The sequence below is a fragment of the Spea bombifrons genome, chromosome 2 (assembly GCF_027358695.1).
Source record: "Spea bombifrons isolate aSpeBom1 chromosome 2, aSpeBom1.2.pri, whole genome shotgun sequence".
NCBI lineage: Eukaryota > Metazoa > Chordata > Amphibia > Anura > Pelobatidae > Spea > Spea bombifrons.
Window position 1 is genome coordinate 75,563,739 of NC_071088.1, and position 18,896 is coordinate 75,582,634.

At 38.0% G+C, this 18,896-nt stretch overlaps 1 protein-coding gene across 1 annotated transcript in view; it reads right to left on the minus strand.

Moving 5' to 3' along the window:
• The window catches only part of SRRM3 (serine/arginine repetitive matrix 3), an 80,737-nt gene that overhangs the window by 29,008 nt on the left and 32,833 nt on the right, over positions 1-18,896 (minus strand). Inside the window, exons 2-4 of the mRNA XM_053454846.1 lie at positions 16,290-16,391; positions 12,903-13,037; positions 5,506-5,586 (exon numbers count right to left, since the gene is read on the minus strand). Coding sequence (XP_053310821.1) covers positions 5,506-5,586; positions 12,903-13,037; positions 16,290-16,391 — 318 coding nt within the window. The remainder of the gene's footprint in view (positions 1-5,505; positions 5,587-12,902; positions 13,038-16,289; positions 16,392-18,896) is intronic.

Here is an 18,896-nt window from a genome sequence, read left to right on the forward strand (position 1 = left end):
AAGCTCCCTTTCCCTATGCTTTGGTATCAGGGATAACAATTTAACAATTCCAGTGGAATGGTCTACCCTCTCTGAGGCACTGGAAGGCCACAAAGTGTAAAATTACCAAGGATACAGCTTTCTGTAAGGAGAGTGACTATTGAATGGATCCACCAACCACAGTTCTTTTTCACTACATATTGAGCCCCTGGTACTGTGTGACCATGAGAACTATGAAAACTATGGCAATATAGCGAAGGAGCAGACACAATAAAAAAAAGGTTGGGGCAATCAAAATACGATCATAGGTCATAAGTAACCCAGAGTCTCCTAATAAAAAATAAAAAATCATGTCAAGGGTACAAAGATGCAGCTTATGGAATGGATGAGTAAATACCAGGAATAAATATGATGGTCTCAGAATTGGTACACAAATGCTTCACTGCATCAAACCAGGGACACAGACAATAAAACAAGTATTGTAACAAAGTAAGCGTACATGTGACTATTTGTGTGTGGCACTCAGATCACATGAAGTTTGTCTCTTCACCAGTAGGTGAGACAAGTCTGGGAAAGCACATAAGGACACAATACAGAGTCACACTGGGATTCCAAAAAACTTAATATAGTCAGAAGTCTTTGTATTGACTTCATTAGATTTGTATTGAATGTTTTATCAAATACCCATGAGGCTTTCTGAAATGTTTTGCATATATAATATTAATATCTAATATTAAATTTGAGTGGCAACTGAAGTTGAAGGGCAGAAAGGAAATGCAGTAACCACGTCATCAACATCTTTAACACACACAATAGCATGTCCAGTACAAAACTGTAAAACTCTCCCTAAAATGTGCCTGTGCACAGAAAGAAATCTATTCATGGAGGAAATAAAGCATATAAATTGTACATCAGATGTCCACAGTGGCCATTGTTGAAGGTCAAGAATGAAAAAGGCCTAAATCATTTAGGATAACGTGAGCATCGGTCCATCTGGTGTCATTCTAGCTGCACTATCTTATATCAATTCAGCATGATCTTTCTCTTGAGACTTTTGAAATTACAGTCTAATTTTTCTGGGGGAAACAAAATGCATAGGGCAATAAAATTAAATTAAAATGATTTAGAAGCTGGTCTCCGAGCTACGATGAGCTTTAACAAGATCTCTTTCCTTCACTCTTCAGTCTTTAATACGTTCTTCACAGACTGTTCCTATGCATGATTCTCTTGGTTCATAAAACAATTCATTGTCTCAGTGGTGTACTTGGGGGGGGAGTCCACCCCGGGTGCCACATATCAGAGGATGCCACACTGACACACTGAGGTACCAAGACTCCTGGAAATTCCCTATTTCATAATGTTTCCCTGCCTTCTCCGCTGACAGCTTTCGTGTCCTTTCCTGCAGCTCAGTTTCTTCTCTTGCCTCTTCTTCGTCTTCTGTCTTTCTTCCTCCACTTCTCACCCATATCAGTTCCATTGACCGGACTTCACCGGAGTACTTTCACAAAAGGGCAGAGCCACGGCACACACCACGTGGACAGAGTCTCCCTCCAGGTGAGGGTGTGCACGGAAGCTCCACCCTTTTGAGGAAAGTCTCTGTGAGGACTGGTCAGCAGAGCCGATACCAGGGACGAGAAGTCAGGAGAAAAGACAACATAAGTAGAAGGGCTGCTGGAAACCAGACAGAGACACACAAGCAGTCAGTGACGAATGTAAGTAGACATTGAGATAGTGTGAGAAAGCATGAGAGAGTAAGTGAGAGTAAAAGTGTGACAGAATGAGTGAGAGTATAAGTGTGAATAAGAGAGTGAGCAAATGTCAGTGAGAGTGCGAGAGAGCATGAGTAAGAATGAGTGAAAGTGTGGGTGTTTTTACATTTTAAATTAAAGTGGTGGGCAGAGGGTACCAAATATAGTTTCTGCCGTGGGTGCCAAATATCCTATGTATGCCCATGCCTTGTATGATATGTACTCATGTCAAATTTATGTTGCCCATATCTATGCATTCAACAATGCATAGATACTAATAAGCTCCTATATATATATCAATAGGATACTTGAAATGTCTTCCAGTAGAATGGTAGAGGGAAGCAAATAAGAAATAGGTATGAGTAGATGGAAAATTATTACTGCTCTTTGGGTTCTAGGCAAAGTAGAGCCTTTACAAAGACATACGTTTATAAGAACTTGTAAAAAGGAATAAAACGCTTTTTTGCAGACTACTATTTACAGAAGTCCTACTTTCATAACAATTATTACCAACTTTTATTTGTACTCACAAGAGATAGCCTGGGAATTAAAGTCAAGCCTAGCACCTTAAGGACAATGGCGTGTGGCTGTGTGTATCTGGGCTGTTGCTGCACATTACGCTAAAATATTCCACATGAGGCCTCTGTTTTTTAGTGAGGAGATGTGATTTGTCATTCAGCTCACATGACCTTGCTGGCAACTATGGAACTTTAAGATTGTGTGTACTTGAAAGCAACTGGTATATCATACATATACAAGGCATATATACATATACAAGGCATTTTGCAAGTGTCAGCATGAGAGGACATGAAACTTCAACTTCAACTTGGATTAACTCAACCCAGCCCTTTTAGTGAATAGACAGTTTTGAAGCATTACATCTCCAAGAGTGCTCTAAAGTCTAGAGTACTCATCACATTGTTGTATAAATATATTAGTCCACTTAAATGTACCATACAGTTCTAAAAAGGACCAAATGTCTTAAAATCGGTTAGTATCAGTTCTATGAAGCTGCTTCACTGATGGCCATGTAACCGATAGACACCATAACTGTTGTGCATAGTAGCATTCTTTGTAGTAATTTATTCAGAACACGTACACAAGTTTTATTTTGTTAGCTCTAAAGCTTGCCTATAAAAGACAAACCAATAAATTGTATATTTTAAGGTGGGATTTGTCATTCTGCTATTTTAGTTTTTTAAATGCGCTACAGTTTTCCTCAGGAGTTTTGAATTTAGTGGTTTTTGAGATTGCGATTTGAATAATATTTCATTGTATTTCCAATAAAAATGCTATATTAAAAAAAAAGGCTAATCTATTGGAAGAAAAATCTGAAAACATGATAATGATAAATGACCGTAGTTTGCAATGGTTACATCCTTTGTTTTGGTCACAGGTGACATTTCATAATGAGCCTGTGTGAGACATGAGTTATGATCCTTCCAAAAAAGCAAGGTTTAGCTTGTGTCTGCATATTAACTAGACTGGTTTCCCTCTACTATGCTTACTCATGCCTTTGGAAATTCAGTTATTTTCCAGAAGCTTCTTTTCTGTGTCCGGTGGACTGTCTCCCCTGCAGGATGAGCTCATACCCTGCATTACAGCTTCGCAGGATATATTTTTCACCAGAGACAATAAGGAATGATAGTGCAATGAAGCCTAACATTGCTCAGTCTGATAAATTCCGCAGTTTAATATTGTTTGCCAGCACTGGGACGAACAGCTGCAGAAGTACTTTAATAAACCAAATTAACTTGGAACGGTGCTGGGTTCATCTAGTGGAGAGTAACTGCCAATTTATAATAATATCATTTATAATTTTACATTAGCTCCATTGTGGAAATTGCAGATCTCTTTAACATAGATTACTGTATATATATGTATATATATATATATATATCATTGCTTTAATATGACTTTATGTAATTACCTTAGGTATAGGTTGGATATAGGATATAACAGAAGCAAATTGAGTTTAAAAGTATGTTATTTGACTGACTGAAAATTACAAGGATTTGTAAAACCATTACGTTATATAAAATTCAAAGTAAATAGAGGATTGTAGAGTAAAAATGCAATATTTACAAAAGCCTTGTTAAGCTGTCGTCTACGCCATCAAATACAGAACAAGGGTGTAGATGACATCAAAATCAATTTTTTTTTAAAAAAAAAAGTTACATACATATGTATTATGATATATGCTACTAGAAAACTACTCATAGTCCCATAATGTGGGTGGACACGGATATTTATGTCTATTCACTAAGAGGTTGAGTGGGCAGTCAAGTTAAAGGTTAACTCAACTGACCAGACGCAACGCCAGTTGAAGGGTTTCGCATGTGCAAGCTGATCCATCCTGCTCACAGATAAATAATGTGAGTTTTACATTCACTAGATATATAAATCTGCTATGTGTTTTGGTGCATGTCTGAGCATTGGTCATGAATAATTTAAGCCATGTGTTCAGAAAATGAAATAGCTGTTTGGGAGGAATTTGTAAGCCTGAAGAGACAAGGTTCCGCAGCTCCGCACACATCAGAATTCAGAAACAAAAAGCAAGACAACTCAAAGGCTACTTTCTATAGCTCTTTCTTGCCCTTGCTCAGGGCTCTGGGCGGATAAGGACCACATGTCCAAATTACAGCAAGAGGCAGAATAATAGACTTTTGGTGAGTATCTCACCCAGAAGACTGGGACTAAACATACGTACAGTATTTCACAAAATATTTTATTATATCTTTTCATGTGACAACACTGAAGAAAGGACACTCTGCTACAATGTAAAGTAGTGAGTGCACAGCCTGTATAACAGTGTAAATTTGCTGTACATTCACAATAACTCAACACACAGCCATTAATGTCTAAACCTTGGGAATATATCCTATGGGAGGTACCGGCTAGGGATTAAAAGTATGAACATTCCTCTGGAGATGTTTGGAAATGAATTGGGCCGCATCCTTCCTCTATCCCTGACCCGTGGAGGGAGTAATGCTTTTATTTGCAGCAAAACGTGAATGATGTTCTATTTGTTTTTTCCACTGTGCTTTCCAACTTTCAAATGCTCGTGCCAGGACATCGGAGCAACATCAAGGCAGACAAGGTGGCTATAGTGAAATGATTTCACATTCTGCCCGTGTTACGCATGCGGTGGTGTGATTCGACAGAACATTCTGCCCATGGAACAACCTATTACTTTAGCTTTATAACCTTTATCTACAGGCTCAGTGCCTGATTTGGACACGGTACTTGGCAAGAGAGGCAGTTCAACAAACGTTATAAATAACCAGACAGCCAAAAACATCTACTGTAATGTAATACTGAAAAAAATCTGCATACATCATACATGATTGGGTCACAGAAAGATCTCATCAATTACCTCTAGACAAGGTGACTCAATAATAACTTTTTATAACTTTTTAAAATGCTTTTATGCTGTCAAAAGCTCCCTTGGAAGAATATGATATTGTATATTTTAGTAATGTATGACGAGAATATACACTGTGCTTAATCTCTCGCTTTACATTGCTAGTCAGGATCTATATGCAAGGCTATTTATTGACTGACATTCCCAGTCACTATGTATTCATGTCCAGAGATTGTGTCTTTTCCTTCTTCTCCAAAACTAATTACAAAGAGGCAGACTGCTGCATTGCAGTGCAGCCGTAATAGCTTTTAAATGTTGTCAATTTATCTTCCGAATGTCCCAGTGGCTCCTGGCCCAGCAGGTTAGTCTGAGACACACGGGAAACATTGGGAGAAGTATCCAAAATAAACTCACCGGCTCCTTTTGTGGCTAGATTTCTTCTTTTTTCTTTTCTTTGGAGGAGGTGAAACTGAGCTGCTCAGTCTTCTTTTTGCTCTAGGTAAGGAAAGAGATATTTAAAAAAAACACAATTATTATTATTAATACACATGGGATTGTGGAAACAAAAAAAATGCACTTTTAAAACAATTTTAAACATTTAAAAATACGTTGTCACCCTGGGTCATAAAAGTGTCTATGCTGCACAAGTAGCTAAACTCAGTTTTGTGCCAGTTCCATATACAAAAAGAAAAGTGATCTGATTTCAGCTAAGATTTCAGTTGTGGACAACATTTACTACAAGCCACTTTCTAAATGACTTTATTACAGTAGACATCATTACCGCACAGCCGTATAAGATAAAGGTTTTCTATTCATTCAGATAGATTTCTATTCAAATATGTCTTCTATTCGGAATTCTTCTGTAATCCCAAATTTTAAGTCATGCTTTTATCTAAAATCTAATTCCTCTACTCCCAGTTCAACCCTTCTTTTCTATTCTGCGTGTCCTTTCACAAGCTGCATTAATAATGAAAGTTATTACACGGCAGAGGGCAGACATTTTTTCGGCATTTAAAGCATTTAATCAGAGCCCGTTAAAAATCAATCATCTTCAGTGGCACATAGAGAGCGGATCTATCTCATTTCCCCTATGACCAGCAATTTACAGCTTCAGTTCCTGCGTCTTAAAAGCAGACATTGAAACAGCCATCTTTAATGATTAGACAATGAGCAACATTCCTTCTGACCTGTTCCCCTCAATGCCTAGTTAGAAAATGCTGCTTATAAGAGCAGAGATGACGGCTGAATCTGAATATTCTTCTGATTCCCAGAACAGAGCAGAGCCCAACTGTTATAAGATCAGATTCCCCATTATTTAAGTGCCTACAGGAATAGTGCTACCGGAGGAGGCTGTTTCAACGTGCCCGGAGCCTGTCACCATCCTTTTATGCTATGTAAATTGGGAAGATTGTTTCTATCATAGTATGCAGATTAGGTTTATCACAATACACTGATTTTCTCTGTAAAACAAGTTATGTTACAGGGGGAAGGTTAAGGAATTTTGTTGTTACAAGCAAGTCGCAGTTAGGATTACAAACGTCATTGAGCCACATGACTATGTCCTGACAAAAGAGGCCAATCCTACTACAGAGTTAGCTCATAGTAATGCAAAGATTTTGTAGATTAAGAGAGAATATTCTCAGTTGTAGTTTTTTGCCTGCTAGGAACTGCAGAGATCCAATTGATCCACTTTGATGGACCCTTTCACCTTCATTTTCTAGGCTTAAGGAATACGGCGCTTGGATTAGCTACGAAAAATACGCATGACCTCTGTGGTACTCAACAAATTTATACTTTTCAACAGGAAAAATGCATGTGCATTTTATGCTTCTGAGAGCACTATGTAATGTCTATGCCATAAGTCCCTACACCACTTTTGGCCCAAGAGGGACACTTCCCTTTTAGGGGACATACTTAGGGTTTCTGACCTATCAGTTTATGTACGTTTCAAAAGAATAATGTATTTTATTTACACAATTGAATTTATAGACATGTTTGCTGCAGAACTACCAGTATATTGGTTCCAAACAATGAATGTCACTGCTAACTTGATAGTTATAGAGTTGATTTAATTGAAGGGATATTCATAATAAGAGGCATAAGGTAGGCGTACTGGAGATTGCTGTTGACCGCAACAATATAGAAAAGATATCCACTGGGAGTTCTATTGGAGCATACCTAAACCTGGTGTAGATTCTTCAGTGTGAGTGATGTTTGAACCTCAACACAAGAAGAAAGTAACTTGCCAGTTGACAAATAACTGCTACAAATGGGCAACGAAGTGCAAGATAACATTTCAGACGTTTCAGTGTCACATCATTTAAAAGATCAACTTTTGCTGATCCTATGAAAAAGATAAAATGCACTAAAACCTTGCAACTGCCATCAAAAGTTAATCACATCTGAGGTCAGGTTCTGAGGATTACGCTCGGAGGCGTACAGCATATTTTGCTCGATAAGCTTTTTCTCATGTGGCTTTGGGAAGATCCAGAAGAAAACATGCATTCTCTAATTAATTTTCAAACCTTCAAATCAGAACGCGACTGATTCTCCATCTCATCATGTAGCCTGAAGCAAACACAGAACTTAATGTATGGAAAAGTATCCTGCTATATTTAAAACTAGTCATTTTAATACAAGAGCACTAACGCCACTCAAATAAAGCATATTATGCAAATCACTGCATTTATGAATCTTAAGCGGTGGATTGCATAGTTGTGCATTTAAGTTGATGCTGTATGTGATGGTAATTACGATCTCGATTCACTTTAGGTCTCTGTCTGTAAAACAGATCTGCCTCACTCAGTCTGGAAGTGGTTATCACTTTGATGTAGTTCAGTTAGCCAAGAAAGTCATTGCCACATATGCCATTCCCCATGCAGGTAAAGCTTTTTTAAGCACTTATCTCAGATACTTCTTACTCACAGCCAGTTCGACTTCAAAAACCTCTTTCATCAGCTTTAATTAATTCATACCCATTGAAGTCTCTGTTCTCTAAACGGACAGTCCCTGTTTTAGACCCAAATGTCCTCCCTCCTTCCTTCCCTCATGTCCCTCTTTTCTAAAAGTTCAGAGTGTGTGGTGGTTATGAATGTCTTACAGTGTTATTCAGCATACAAGACACAATACTGCCTGTAGAAAAGGTAGATAATCTGCTAATAAATGTAACTATTTAACTAAAATACATTACTATTCTTTCAAATGTATTCTTCTAAAGTTACCCTTTGGAGACACTGTAACTGATACTACTATCGTCATTGGGGTGGATTTCTGTTTGGGAAACCTGGAAGTCGTAGCACGCCAACGTTACCTAGTGAAACAATATGGTCTAGTATTATCCAGCTGCAAACTTTTCTTTTTTGTACCCCTGGCACCTTTGGAGGAGTTTATCCATTAAAAGTTTCCTTTTTGTTGCACTTACTGCATTGAGTCTTCATTTTCCTCCATAAGGATGATCATACATGGGCATCCTTTTGAAGAGTGTATACGTAGCTCCACGTTATTATTTGGAGCCAGTCAGTTTACCATTCTATTTTACACTTTATGCGTTATCTTCTATTTTAGCATCTTCATATGCAGATTGAAGAATGGTATTTCTTATTTTTTACTTCAATTTTTTTCTGTAAGTGCAAAATTCATTATATTTTATGCACATTTTGATGTTTTTCACACTTTTGTTTGCGTAGGGTAACTTGCTGCTTTTTCAATTTTTTTCTATTGGCCACCTCTTATTTCTTTCATATATTCTATTCTTCTAAATGCCTCACTTAGTTACAAAAATATAAGTCATAGGTATGATTTATTCTGCCCAAACCGTGCCTCTCCATACCATAATTCTTCCTATAATTAAACTCATTTCCCCAGCCTTATTCTAACTTGGTGAACATAAGTGCTGCTGCCAAGTAAATACAGCCGTGTGAAAAAGAAAGTATACCCTCCTGGAATTCTGTGGTTTTGCATATAAGGACATAATAACAATCATCTGATCATTAGCAAATCTACAAATTAGGTAAATACAACCTCAGATGAACAACAACACATGACATTTTCAACTGTGTCATGATTTATTCAACAAAAATCATTTTAAGACCTGCTAAGGAACAGATGATTGTTATTATGTCATAATATGTAAAGCCATTGAATCCAAAGAGAGTGTACTTTCTTTTTCACACGACTGTAGAACTACTACTTATACACAAACACATTCTACTTACTATTACTAGCAGCACTGCAGGTCCATGGCATTGGCCCACTAGTCTAACGGCGACCCAGTCCCACAGAATCAACCCAAAAGCCCGAGTGGCGAAGCTAAGGCCAAGGCCATACCAGGTGTCCCTATGCACAAGGACCACATAATCTTGCACCTCAGATTATTAAAGAATAAAACTAAACAAAAAAAAACATAAAAGCAAGGCAGATGCATAGAATGAGTACAACACACAGACAACGTTTAGGGTTTAGGTAGATGTGCATTGTATTTTTATCAGGTCCAACTACTTTGCTTACCATGGCACCCCTAAAACTTACCATGGCACCGCTACGGTTATTGCAATAGGCGCAAAGTAGCAGAGCTAGCTGCGTGCAGGGAGAAATTGCTGACGTGTGCACAGAGATTAGGTATAAAGAGCAATTGTGGTGCAAAGTGCTAAAATGGTGACATCGCAATGGTGGCCAATTTAATGTTCCAGTTAATTACTCCGATTCTATCACTTTGCACTATTACACCACCCTATAGACAAGCCTTAATGCACCTCAGTATTAACATTTATATTAAGGGACTCCAAGTGTATTCATGTTCAAGACTCCATAATAAATGACCTTATCCCTTCTAAGCCTACACATATCTCAAACAGAGCCCAGTGAGCCCTCAACTTATTTATAAATGGTGGCGGGGGATAACTAAGAAATCACTTATATCACAGGACTTACAAAATGCATTTGCTTTTTATAATCTCTTTTAATTTGGTACATTCAATGAATCAATTACATTACAAAAAAGTAGATAATTATAAGCAGATTTAGACAAAGTAGAATGCAAGCTGCAATTTATTTTTCTAGAAAACTTCTATTTATTTTCTTTAAATTGTAAGCCCAACCATATATCTCCTGGTTCTCTTTAAGCCTCTTGTGCAGATGAAGCATTTTGGTAGCTTAGAGTCTGGAAGCCGTGAGCAGTATCATCTCTTACCAATATCTGAATGATTAATGTCTAGTTGCTGCTGACAAGAAAAGAAAAATCAGAGGCCCTTTAACCCATGTACTGCTGGAGGGGAACGTTATTATTATGAGGGAATGCGCTACTGGTACATGCAGGCTTTCTGCAATCAAAATGGTTAATAAAATAAAAAAAATGGTCCTTGAGAGAACAAATCAGTGAAGGATCAGTGAAAATGCTTTCATGAAGAATTCTGCATGGCCCCATTCCATCGCTTAGAATTAATTTAATGTTTTCCTGAAGAGCTGTCAGACACTACTCTCCGGAAGCAGTATGAATGATGAAATAGTAGGGTATCGAGTGAGGGGACTTTTCATAATGCTTGTTAATGTAAGTCCTTGAAATACTTAGCACCCATATGACCAAACAGATAGGGTATATATAAAGGTAAGAATAAAAACAGAAAGGAAAATATAACAAATATGTCTATATACATTGAGACACCGTAAAGCATGGAGGCTTAAATTAAAGGGACTAATATGGCCATGGGATGGCCATGGGATGGTCATGCACTATTCCAATTGCATTACATTAATACTAGACATATCACTTTTCCCAAATCCAACGGTTTACAGTTCTATATGTAAAACATTTTATATGCTAGAGGGTTTAGAGATTAAAATAAGCAACATATATTTAAAAAAAACACCTAATGCATACCCGGGCACCCTCTGGGTATGTCCAGAGTCTCTTGGGGAAGCCCCAGTTCTCTGGGTCTCTGAGTCCCTTTCCTCTTTGTCCAGGCAGAGAAGCAGTGCTTGAACATGCCCACTCCCGCTTAAAAAAACCTTAACCTTGCTCCTATACATTGCTAGCCCTGTTATCACTCTACCCCAGAAGAGGGAGCGCTCAGAATACTTCCCAGGTATCTCAACTTCTTTTTGGTCAGGATCTGAATAATGCATAATTCATTTGAAGAAGGGAAAACCCAGAACTACCATAAAACTATCATTTACAGTGATCTTTTGTCAATGCAAGGGATGTTTGTATCTGCCCAATTGTTATGTTTCTAGGGGGCGAGGATAAGAAACTGAACTTTGGGATAAGAAATTGATTAAAATATACTGCCCTTGCCATAGGCTGCTTCTGACCTCAGCTTCCATGGGGTGAGATTTCCAATATGATTACAATGATTTAAAAAACACAAGGTAGTTCTAAGGAATCTGTGACATCAACAGTTTGGAAACAGAAGGTTTGACGGAAAGTGCAAGTTAACTGAAGTGGTGAGAACAGAAAATCTTAAATGCCTAAATGCACGGCCATTTCACAATCATAGATGCCTGACAATCAAGCAAAGGCTGACCTATAGCACGACATTACGAAGTGACATTTAGTAATGCTTATTTAATATTTGTTTCATATGATGCTTTTATGTGTATGTGAAGCACGGTGATGTGCCTGATCTTCAGACACTACTAGATAGAAACATAGAATTTGACGGCAGGTTTCTCTGTTAATATATGTAAATATGACTGTGGTCTACATCTAGAGCTTCAAGAGTAATTCACCTTCAAACCACTGTGTAAGAAAACGGTGATAATATTGACAGACCCGAGCTTCAAGGTTCTCTGCATAAAGATTCTAGACTAAAATTGTATAGGTCCACGTGCAGTTCCACATACAGCAACAGCAAGGACTGTTCCTTCCACGACTTGTTTCTTTCTGTGTCCCTTTAGCAGTCCAATTAGATGCTGTGCACTGTTCAAGCTGGCATTGATGTAAATACATCATCAGCATACACAAAATGTATGCACACTTCTGATTATGCGGTTTGCTTAGAAGTAGAAATTCTAGTTGGAACTATGTAAGGCAGGGATGGAGGGAAGGGGACAGGCACAGATTTCAGGAGAGGACATGCAAGTTGTCATACAACTTACATGCAGTCATCTGAAACTCAGTAAGTTTAAAGTCTCAGCTTGTATATTAGGGAAATTAAGTTGTAATTAAGTATTGGCAGGAGATTGAAGTGGAATCTGGTCAGTTGAGTAAACCCTAAACCAGACTAACCACAACACTTCACCGCAAATCCTGTTCTTTAGTACGCACCTGCCGACTGGGTGCATGCAGCCTCTCGCTTCTAGCGTGGAAGAGTGTTGTTAGCACACGCATGTATCAAGCAGGTGGCTGCACGTGCGCCCTTTAGAGGCTATTGGTCTTAAAGTGATCTGGCCCTACCATAAAGATGCCCTTGGAAGCTGCTGCTGAGGGTGTCTTACTACCAGGTTCTTTACGTTTTTAACACATTTAAAACACTTTTTCACATTTATGAAATGTTCAGTAATGGTAATTTTTGTTTGAAGTCCTTCGGCTCCTACTGTAATGTCATTATTGCAAAAACACCGCTATTTGCCCTGCAACCTCTTTTAAGCCTCTTTGAACACTCTTGGAACATCTAGAGACTTCATTTATACCTGAAACCAAATGTACGGTCAAGCTGATTGTTTGCAAAGCACCTTGAGTGGAAGGAAGCCTTCTGGATGGATGAAATCTTAATGACATTGAAATGGTGCTTCACTATAGGCATAAAGCAATTACTGCACACAGGCTGTGACTCACCACTGGGAGAAAAGATTCATTGTGTATAAATGGTTCTTACCTGTAATCCCTGTGGCTACTGTCGTCCTGATACCAATCACTGTGACAGTCGCATTCCAGCATGTAGTCTTCCCCGTATACTGAATACTCTGTGGCACACTCTTCTCCAGGAACTACATAATGGTTTTCAATTATGCTGCCAGACAAAAAGAGGACTTTTTTATCATGAACTACAATCCAACATTTTCAGAACAGCAAATAGCACACCATACCTCAAAACTGTACCTTTACTCGTCTGGTATATGATATATATATATATATATGTATATATATATATATATATACTTTTATGTGTATGGCATTTGTTTTATTACTTTTTGGTCTAGGAGCAGTAGGGAGTATCAGCTATTCGTTTGCAAAATAAAGGTAAGGGAAGCACCCATCTTCAAACCAACTGCAAAAGTTGTATTCCCATATAAAGTGCTGTGAAAAAGTATTTGCCCTCTGATTTCTTCTGTTTTTGCGTATGTGTCACATTTAAATGTTTGGTGGCAACAACTGCAATGAAACGTTTGTGATAATTGGCAATGAGTCTTTTATGTTGTGGGAACTTTGGCCACTCTTCTTGGCAGAATTGTTTTAACTCAGCCGCATTGGAGGATTTTTGAGCATGAACTGCCTTTTTAAGGTCATGCCATGGCATCTCAATCAGATTCAAGTCAGGACTTTGACTAGGCTACTGCAAAACCTTCATTTTGTTTCTTTTGAGACATTCAGGGGTGAACTTGCTTGTGTGATTTGGCTAGTTGTCCTGCTGCACTAATGATGAACTAATGGCTGGACATTCTCCTTCACAATTTTCTGGCTGGCCCTGCATAATAGCCCCATGTCTTTGTGCAAATGCCTCTGCTAGATGGACTAATGTGTCATCAAACAAACAGGAGTGAGGTCATACAAACAGCTTACACTGTTCCTCTAGGGAAAAGGTTTATAATCTGAAACATTCAAAATAAGTCACTTTAAACATTATTCTTATAGCCTGTAAGATGTTTTTCATTGCTTACAGCGTGAATTGCTTGTGAATAAAAAAGGATCTGAGGGCTAAATTATAAAGTATAAAGCTCAATAAACCTTTCACACATTTTATGTGAATTTAGGAAACAAGTAACATCAGCATTATCCTCTTGCCATTAGGTACTAGAGCCCTATCCGGTTATTGTATTTTTAGCTTTTGCAAAGCATTTATTTATTATATAGTTGCTTGCAAGTAGATTTGACTACATTTTGCACACGTTGTGTGTAGGGGCATGCAAGTTGCCATTTAACTCGCATGAACTCATCTGCGACTAGCAAAACATATATTTTTAAAAAGTTACATAACCATATATTTAACAAAAAAACATCAACCAAAATCAACAAGTCTGTTCACTAGAATCTAGCATGGATGAAAAATCAGCACCATGGAAAACAAGTAATTTACATGCTTTCAAATACTAAATAAATATGATGCTATATTATTATACTATATTATATTATTATATTATTTATCTTAATAGAATAGTTTTCAATTCCAAATGCATTTCCTGATTTGATTTCAAACTGTTAAAAATCACATTTTAAACCACATTTTAAATTCTTTTTATATAACCTCTCTAATGGGGTTCATTGCTAATATTGTACAGTAGTCTCTCGCATGCTGCGTTTCTCATTCATCAGTAGACACTTTGGGATGCCACACATTCTGTCTCTCAAGTCCTAAAATGTAAACTGTGATCAAGAGAAACACAATGCTTTCTGTTATTAAAGTAAACAGCATTTTTAATCCTGTGTTTTTTGGCACTTCTGTTTCACCATACACATTGCTTGGCAACTTTCCTGCCACTGGTTCTACTCTTCCATTTCAGCTTAATTTATTTGAAACTATTCCATTTTTTTACTGAAAGGAGGTTATCTGTCTTCATTAGGGGATGTTTATTCTTGTAGCAGTATCAGAAAGACTGTTGAATTTTACCTGTATCACACTGTTCTGCTTTAGTACAAGACACGGTTCCACTGAGAAAGCATACCTAATTTATCCTCACATGTTTCTGCAATGCTATTATATATATATATATATATATATATATATATTGAGAATAATAGATTTTTCCATAAAAAGGGAGGGACTACCTAAACTAAGAGAGAGAATTTAGTCTGTTTTTAAGGGATTTTTTTTTACTGGTGCTAGTAGCGTAGCTTGCCCTGGACCCAAATGGCATTAAGTACAGCTTTACTAATGTCATAAAACTGATAACAGAGTTGTAGAATGTGTAGCATTTGTTATATGCTTGCAGATATTACGTATGGTTTGTCATATTATATTTTGTTGATTTTTAATCTGGGTGATTTTTAATCTTGTGGGTTTGCATCCCTCAAGAATGGAGTTGGAAAACGTTGGTCTAAAGCAACTTAAAGGAAACGTTTACTGTCCCCCACACTGTACATTGCAAAGCTAGTGCTGGAGCTGGCTGGAAGAGAATTAAAGACATCAGAATTCAAGATAACCCTGGTTCATTGGTATCCCGACATTCATTGCCATGGTTAAGCTGTTCCATTTTCAATGAGCATGGGAAGTTTTAGGTAAATTGAGTTCAGTACATCTTCAAAAATGACAAGAGTAATCTTGCAATGGGTGCATCCAGCAAAAGTCAATAAATTCTGTGAAAGGTTACACATTAGCTGTGTCTGAATTTCGTTGGCGTCGGCCTTCATTAAGATCAATTGACTTTCTTAGTCAGCAGAACTTAAGTGCTTAATATGTGTTCCTAAAGTGCCACTTGCTGCACGTCAACTGTCTTTCCGACAACAAATGAATGCATATACATTTTGAGAAAATACAATGTGGCTCAGGGACTCAGATTATATAGTTTCTTAGTTAAATACGCTAACACTATATTGCATTGAACTCTATATATTAATTAAATGAAACTATCAGACTATTGAGAGTGCAGTTTTTCAATGATAGATAGACAGATGGATAAATTCTAGCTAGATAGATATCTTACATTATACTAGGAGCCAAAAACTGAATAATGATTATAGGCAATGTTCCATCTAATTTTTCTTAGGTGGCGTGCGCAGAAAAAGTCTCTTGTGCAAAAATTTTCACAGAGCTAAAATTTTGTGCGCACAATATCCGCGCTGCATAAAGTTTCAAAAAAATTATAATTTTTTTCTTTTTTGGGGAAAAACTGTTGTGCGCACAATTTTTGGACGTGTGCGCTCTCTAAAAAAGCTATGTGCGCGCGCACAAGCGCACAGCTTAGAGGGAACAGTGATTATAGGTGTTGCAGTTTGTCCGATATATGCCGTCAAAAGGGATATTCTAATACCTAGCCACACACTTTACAAAAAATATCTGTAAGCAGTCCTGGTGTTCAATCCACTTCTGTACCATTGATTTACTCACATATGACGCCCATGCTGGTCTTCTCTCGTCAGCACTCCCTCTTTCTCCATAAGCATCTGACGAAATGTTCCCACTTTTTGACGTATTTCCTCTTCTGAATATCTGAAACAAAAACCAGGCACAATGTTTTTATAATTTCTTATTTTACAGCTGTGAGATAGACATGTGAATATTATTGCGGTGTGTACGATGTCTTTGATCTGATATCACTCAAGGCACCAGAGTGTGAATACTACTCTATGGAAGTCACATCACTTTATCATGTGTCATGCCTGTCCCTATTCCACCTCCTGTTAGTACATCAATCGCTATATTACAATAGGACAGAAGAGAGCCGAAGCACATATTAGAATATACTCCAAGATAACCACTTGGATTTCTTGCTAGAAAACACCGGCACTGCGGACTATTTGCTCCACCGCAGATATAAAAGACCAGTAAAAGAACACATGAATACAATGCAGAACTAATGTGGCAAGAACACAACATTTTATACGAAGTGCAAACTAAATGCTTATTGTCCATGTAAGTGATATTTATAGCTAGTCGGTTGTATTGCAAAGGATAGCTCTGCGGTTGTTTCTCGGTAAAGTGCACTTAAGTGTCATGAAATTGAAAACGTATTGGTTGCAGCAGTGTGGTCAATAGACCGTTCAACTCCTGTTATGCCTTTCAGAAAACAATGACTAATACGGAATATATTCAAGATAAAAAGAGCTGCCCTGTGCACTTTCCTTTAGTGAAAAGTGTTAGTGTTTGACAGGGTAAAGCTGTATGCCCGCGAAGAAAGCCATTCCTAGCTATGATCATTAGCAATCAATGTCTACAGCGGAAAACAAATTAAAAGGGAAAATCGCTACCGTAACTTGTAAGTCACGTAGCATTCCTTTTCAAGGTTTAACGTCTGGTATAGAAGGAGAATCAACGGTCGGAAGAAATATTCTTTAAAACCATGGACAGCTATTTGCAGGGCTCTGTTGTTCTTAACATTTACAGATTTGAGGATTTTAGAAATAGGCGCCAAGCTGATTGAGGTAGCAACAAAAAATGTCATATATCATGCCAAAAATATTGCTGAAGCTGTTTGTTCATTTTGGCGTTAACCTGTGTGCATTTTTCTGACAAGATTATTTTGTAGCGTTAGATAATATCTCCATACGGCATTTTGTTAAGTTCAAAAACTAGCGAGAATGAGAAGAAGACCTTTTATATAGATCTAGAATTTAAAAGCTTTATCATAAAATCTAAACAAACAATAAAAAAATCAAATTAAAATATATTATATAGACAGGGCATAGGAACGAAGTGGGAGGAATTTACATAAAAAGAGCACTATATATCTTTATCTTTGCCATGTTATGTCAACACTCCCATTGTAATCATGATAAAACTAGATTAATTAGAGGAAGGAAGGCATTACCAGGTGAACTGTTTACTCTTAGAAAAAGGAGCTTTCCTTAGATTAACACATAAGCACAATATACCGTATGTGTTCTTTATTGGCATACCTGGGAACTCTCCGGGTTTGACCCGGGGATTGCCTGCTGAAGCACTGCTTCTCCGGTTCAAGACCCGAATCCTCCGGTTCGCGGGGTGTTGACATGCCCTGCTCCCCGCCCATTTTCCTTTTAAAAGGGGGTGTTTCCTGCTGCCATCAGTGGGAGTGCCCCCAACGTCAGTGGGACCGCCCCTGACATCAGCGGAAACTTCCACTGACATCAGTGGGAACGCCCCCGGCATCAGCAGGACCTCCCACTGACATCAGTGGCCAGTCCTGGCCGCGTCCCGCAAGGGAAGTCTCCTGGTAGCCGGAGACCAGAATTTCCCAGGTATGTTTATTGGTCAATGTTAAGACAGTTGTGCTCACATGTAGGAAAACATCCTGGCTTTGATGTTGGTACCCCCTACTTAACCATGCAGCAGCAAGTAGATTTAAAAAAGCAAAATACACTTCCCCTGTTGATGAAGCAGTTACCGTATGAACTAAGGCCTTCACTAACCATATATAAAATGCATTTTGAATGTGTTTCCCTTTTAGCTTTTAAAAAATGATCTACTGCAAGACTACCAATAAGAATCATTTTAGAAAAACCCTGATTTAAACAAAATAATTTGCACTAGGTAAAAGGGAAATGGCATTCTTAAGCTACTGTGCTCTAGCTGTGGTTTCTTTGAAAATGGATTTTCATCCTGGTTTGGGGAGTACGTAGGACATTTACTTTTATGTTACTCGTTTCCTCTGTTTAAGTGGTCTGCCAAGACTAATCTTTCCTCACAACAGACCTTCCACTCAGACACAGTTGCTTACTTTACTCTTCATGGCTTTCATATAATTGATAGATGACTGTCATGTTACTAAGGAGCTTTAACCTACTCCGGCCTCTACTGACACACAAGGCTGCATACATCCCATCTACCTGATGTTTGAGCACCTTCACCAAGCATGGATCAATATTGTTTATGTGAGTTCATTTATCCCTGTCATATAACAGCATACAGAAACAGCCAGGATCAGGACCTGGAACTCCAGGCTTTATTCATCTCATGGCGTACGACAAGATTGTCTGCGTCATGTAACCACCAACTGTCACAAATATACTCAACTGA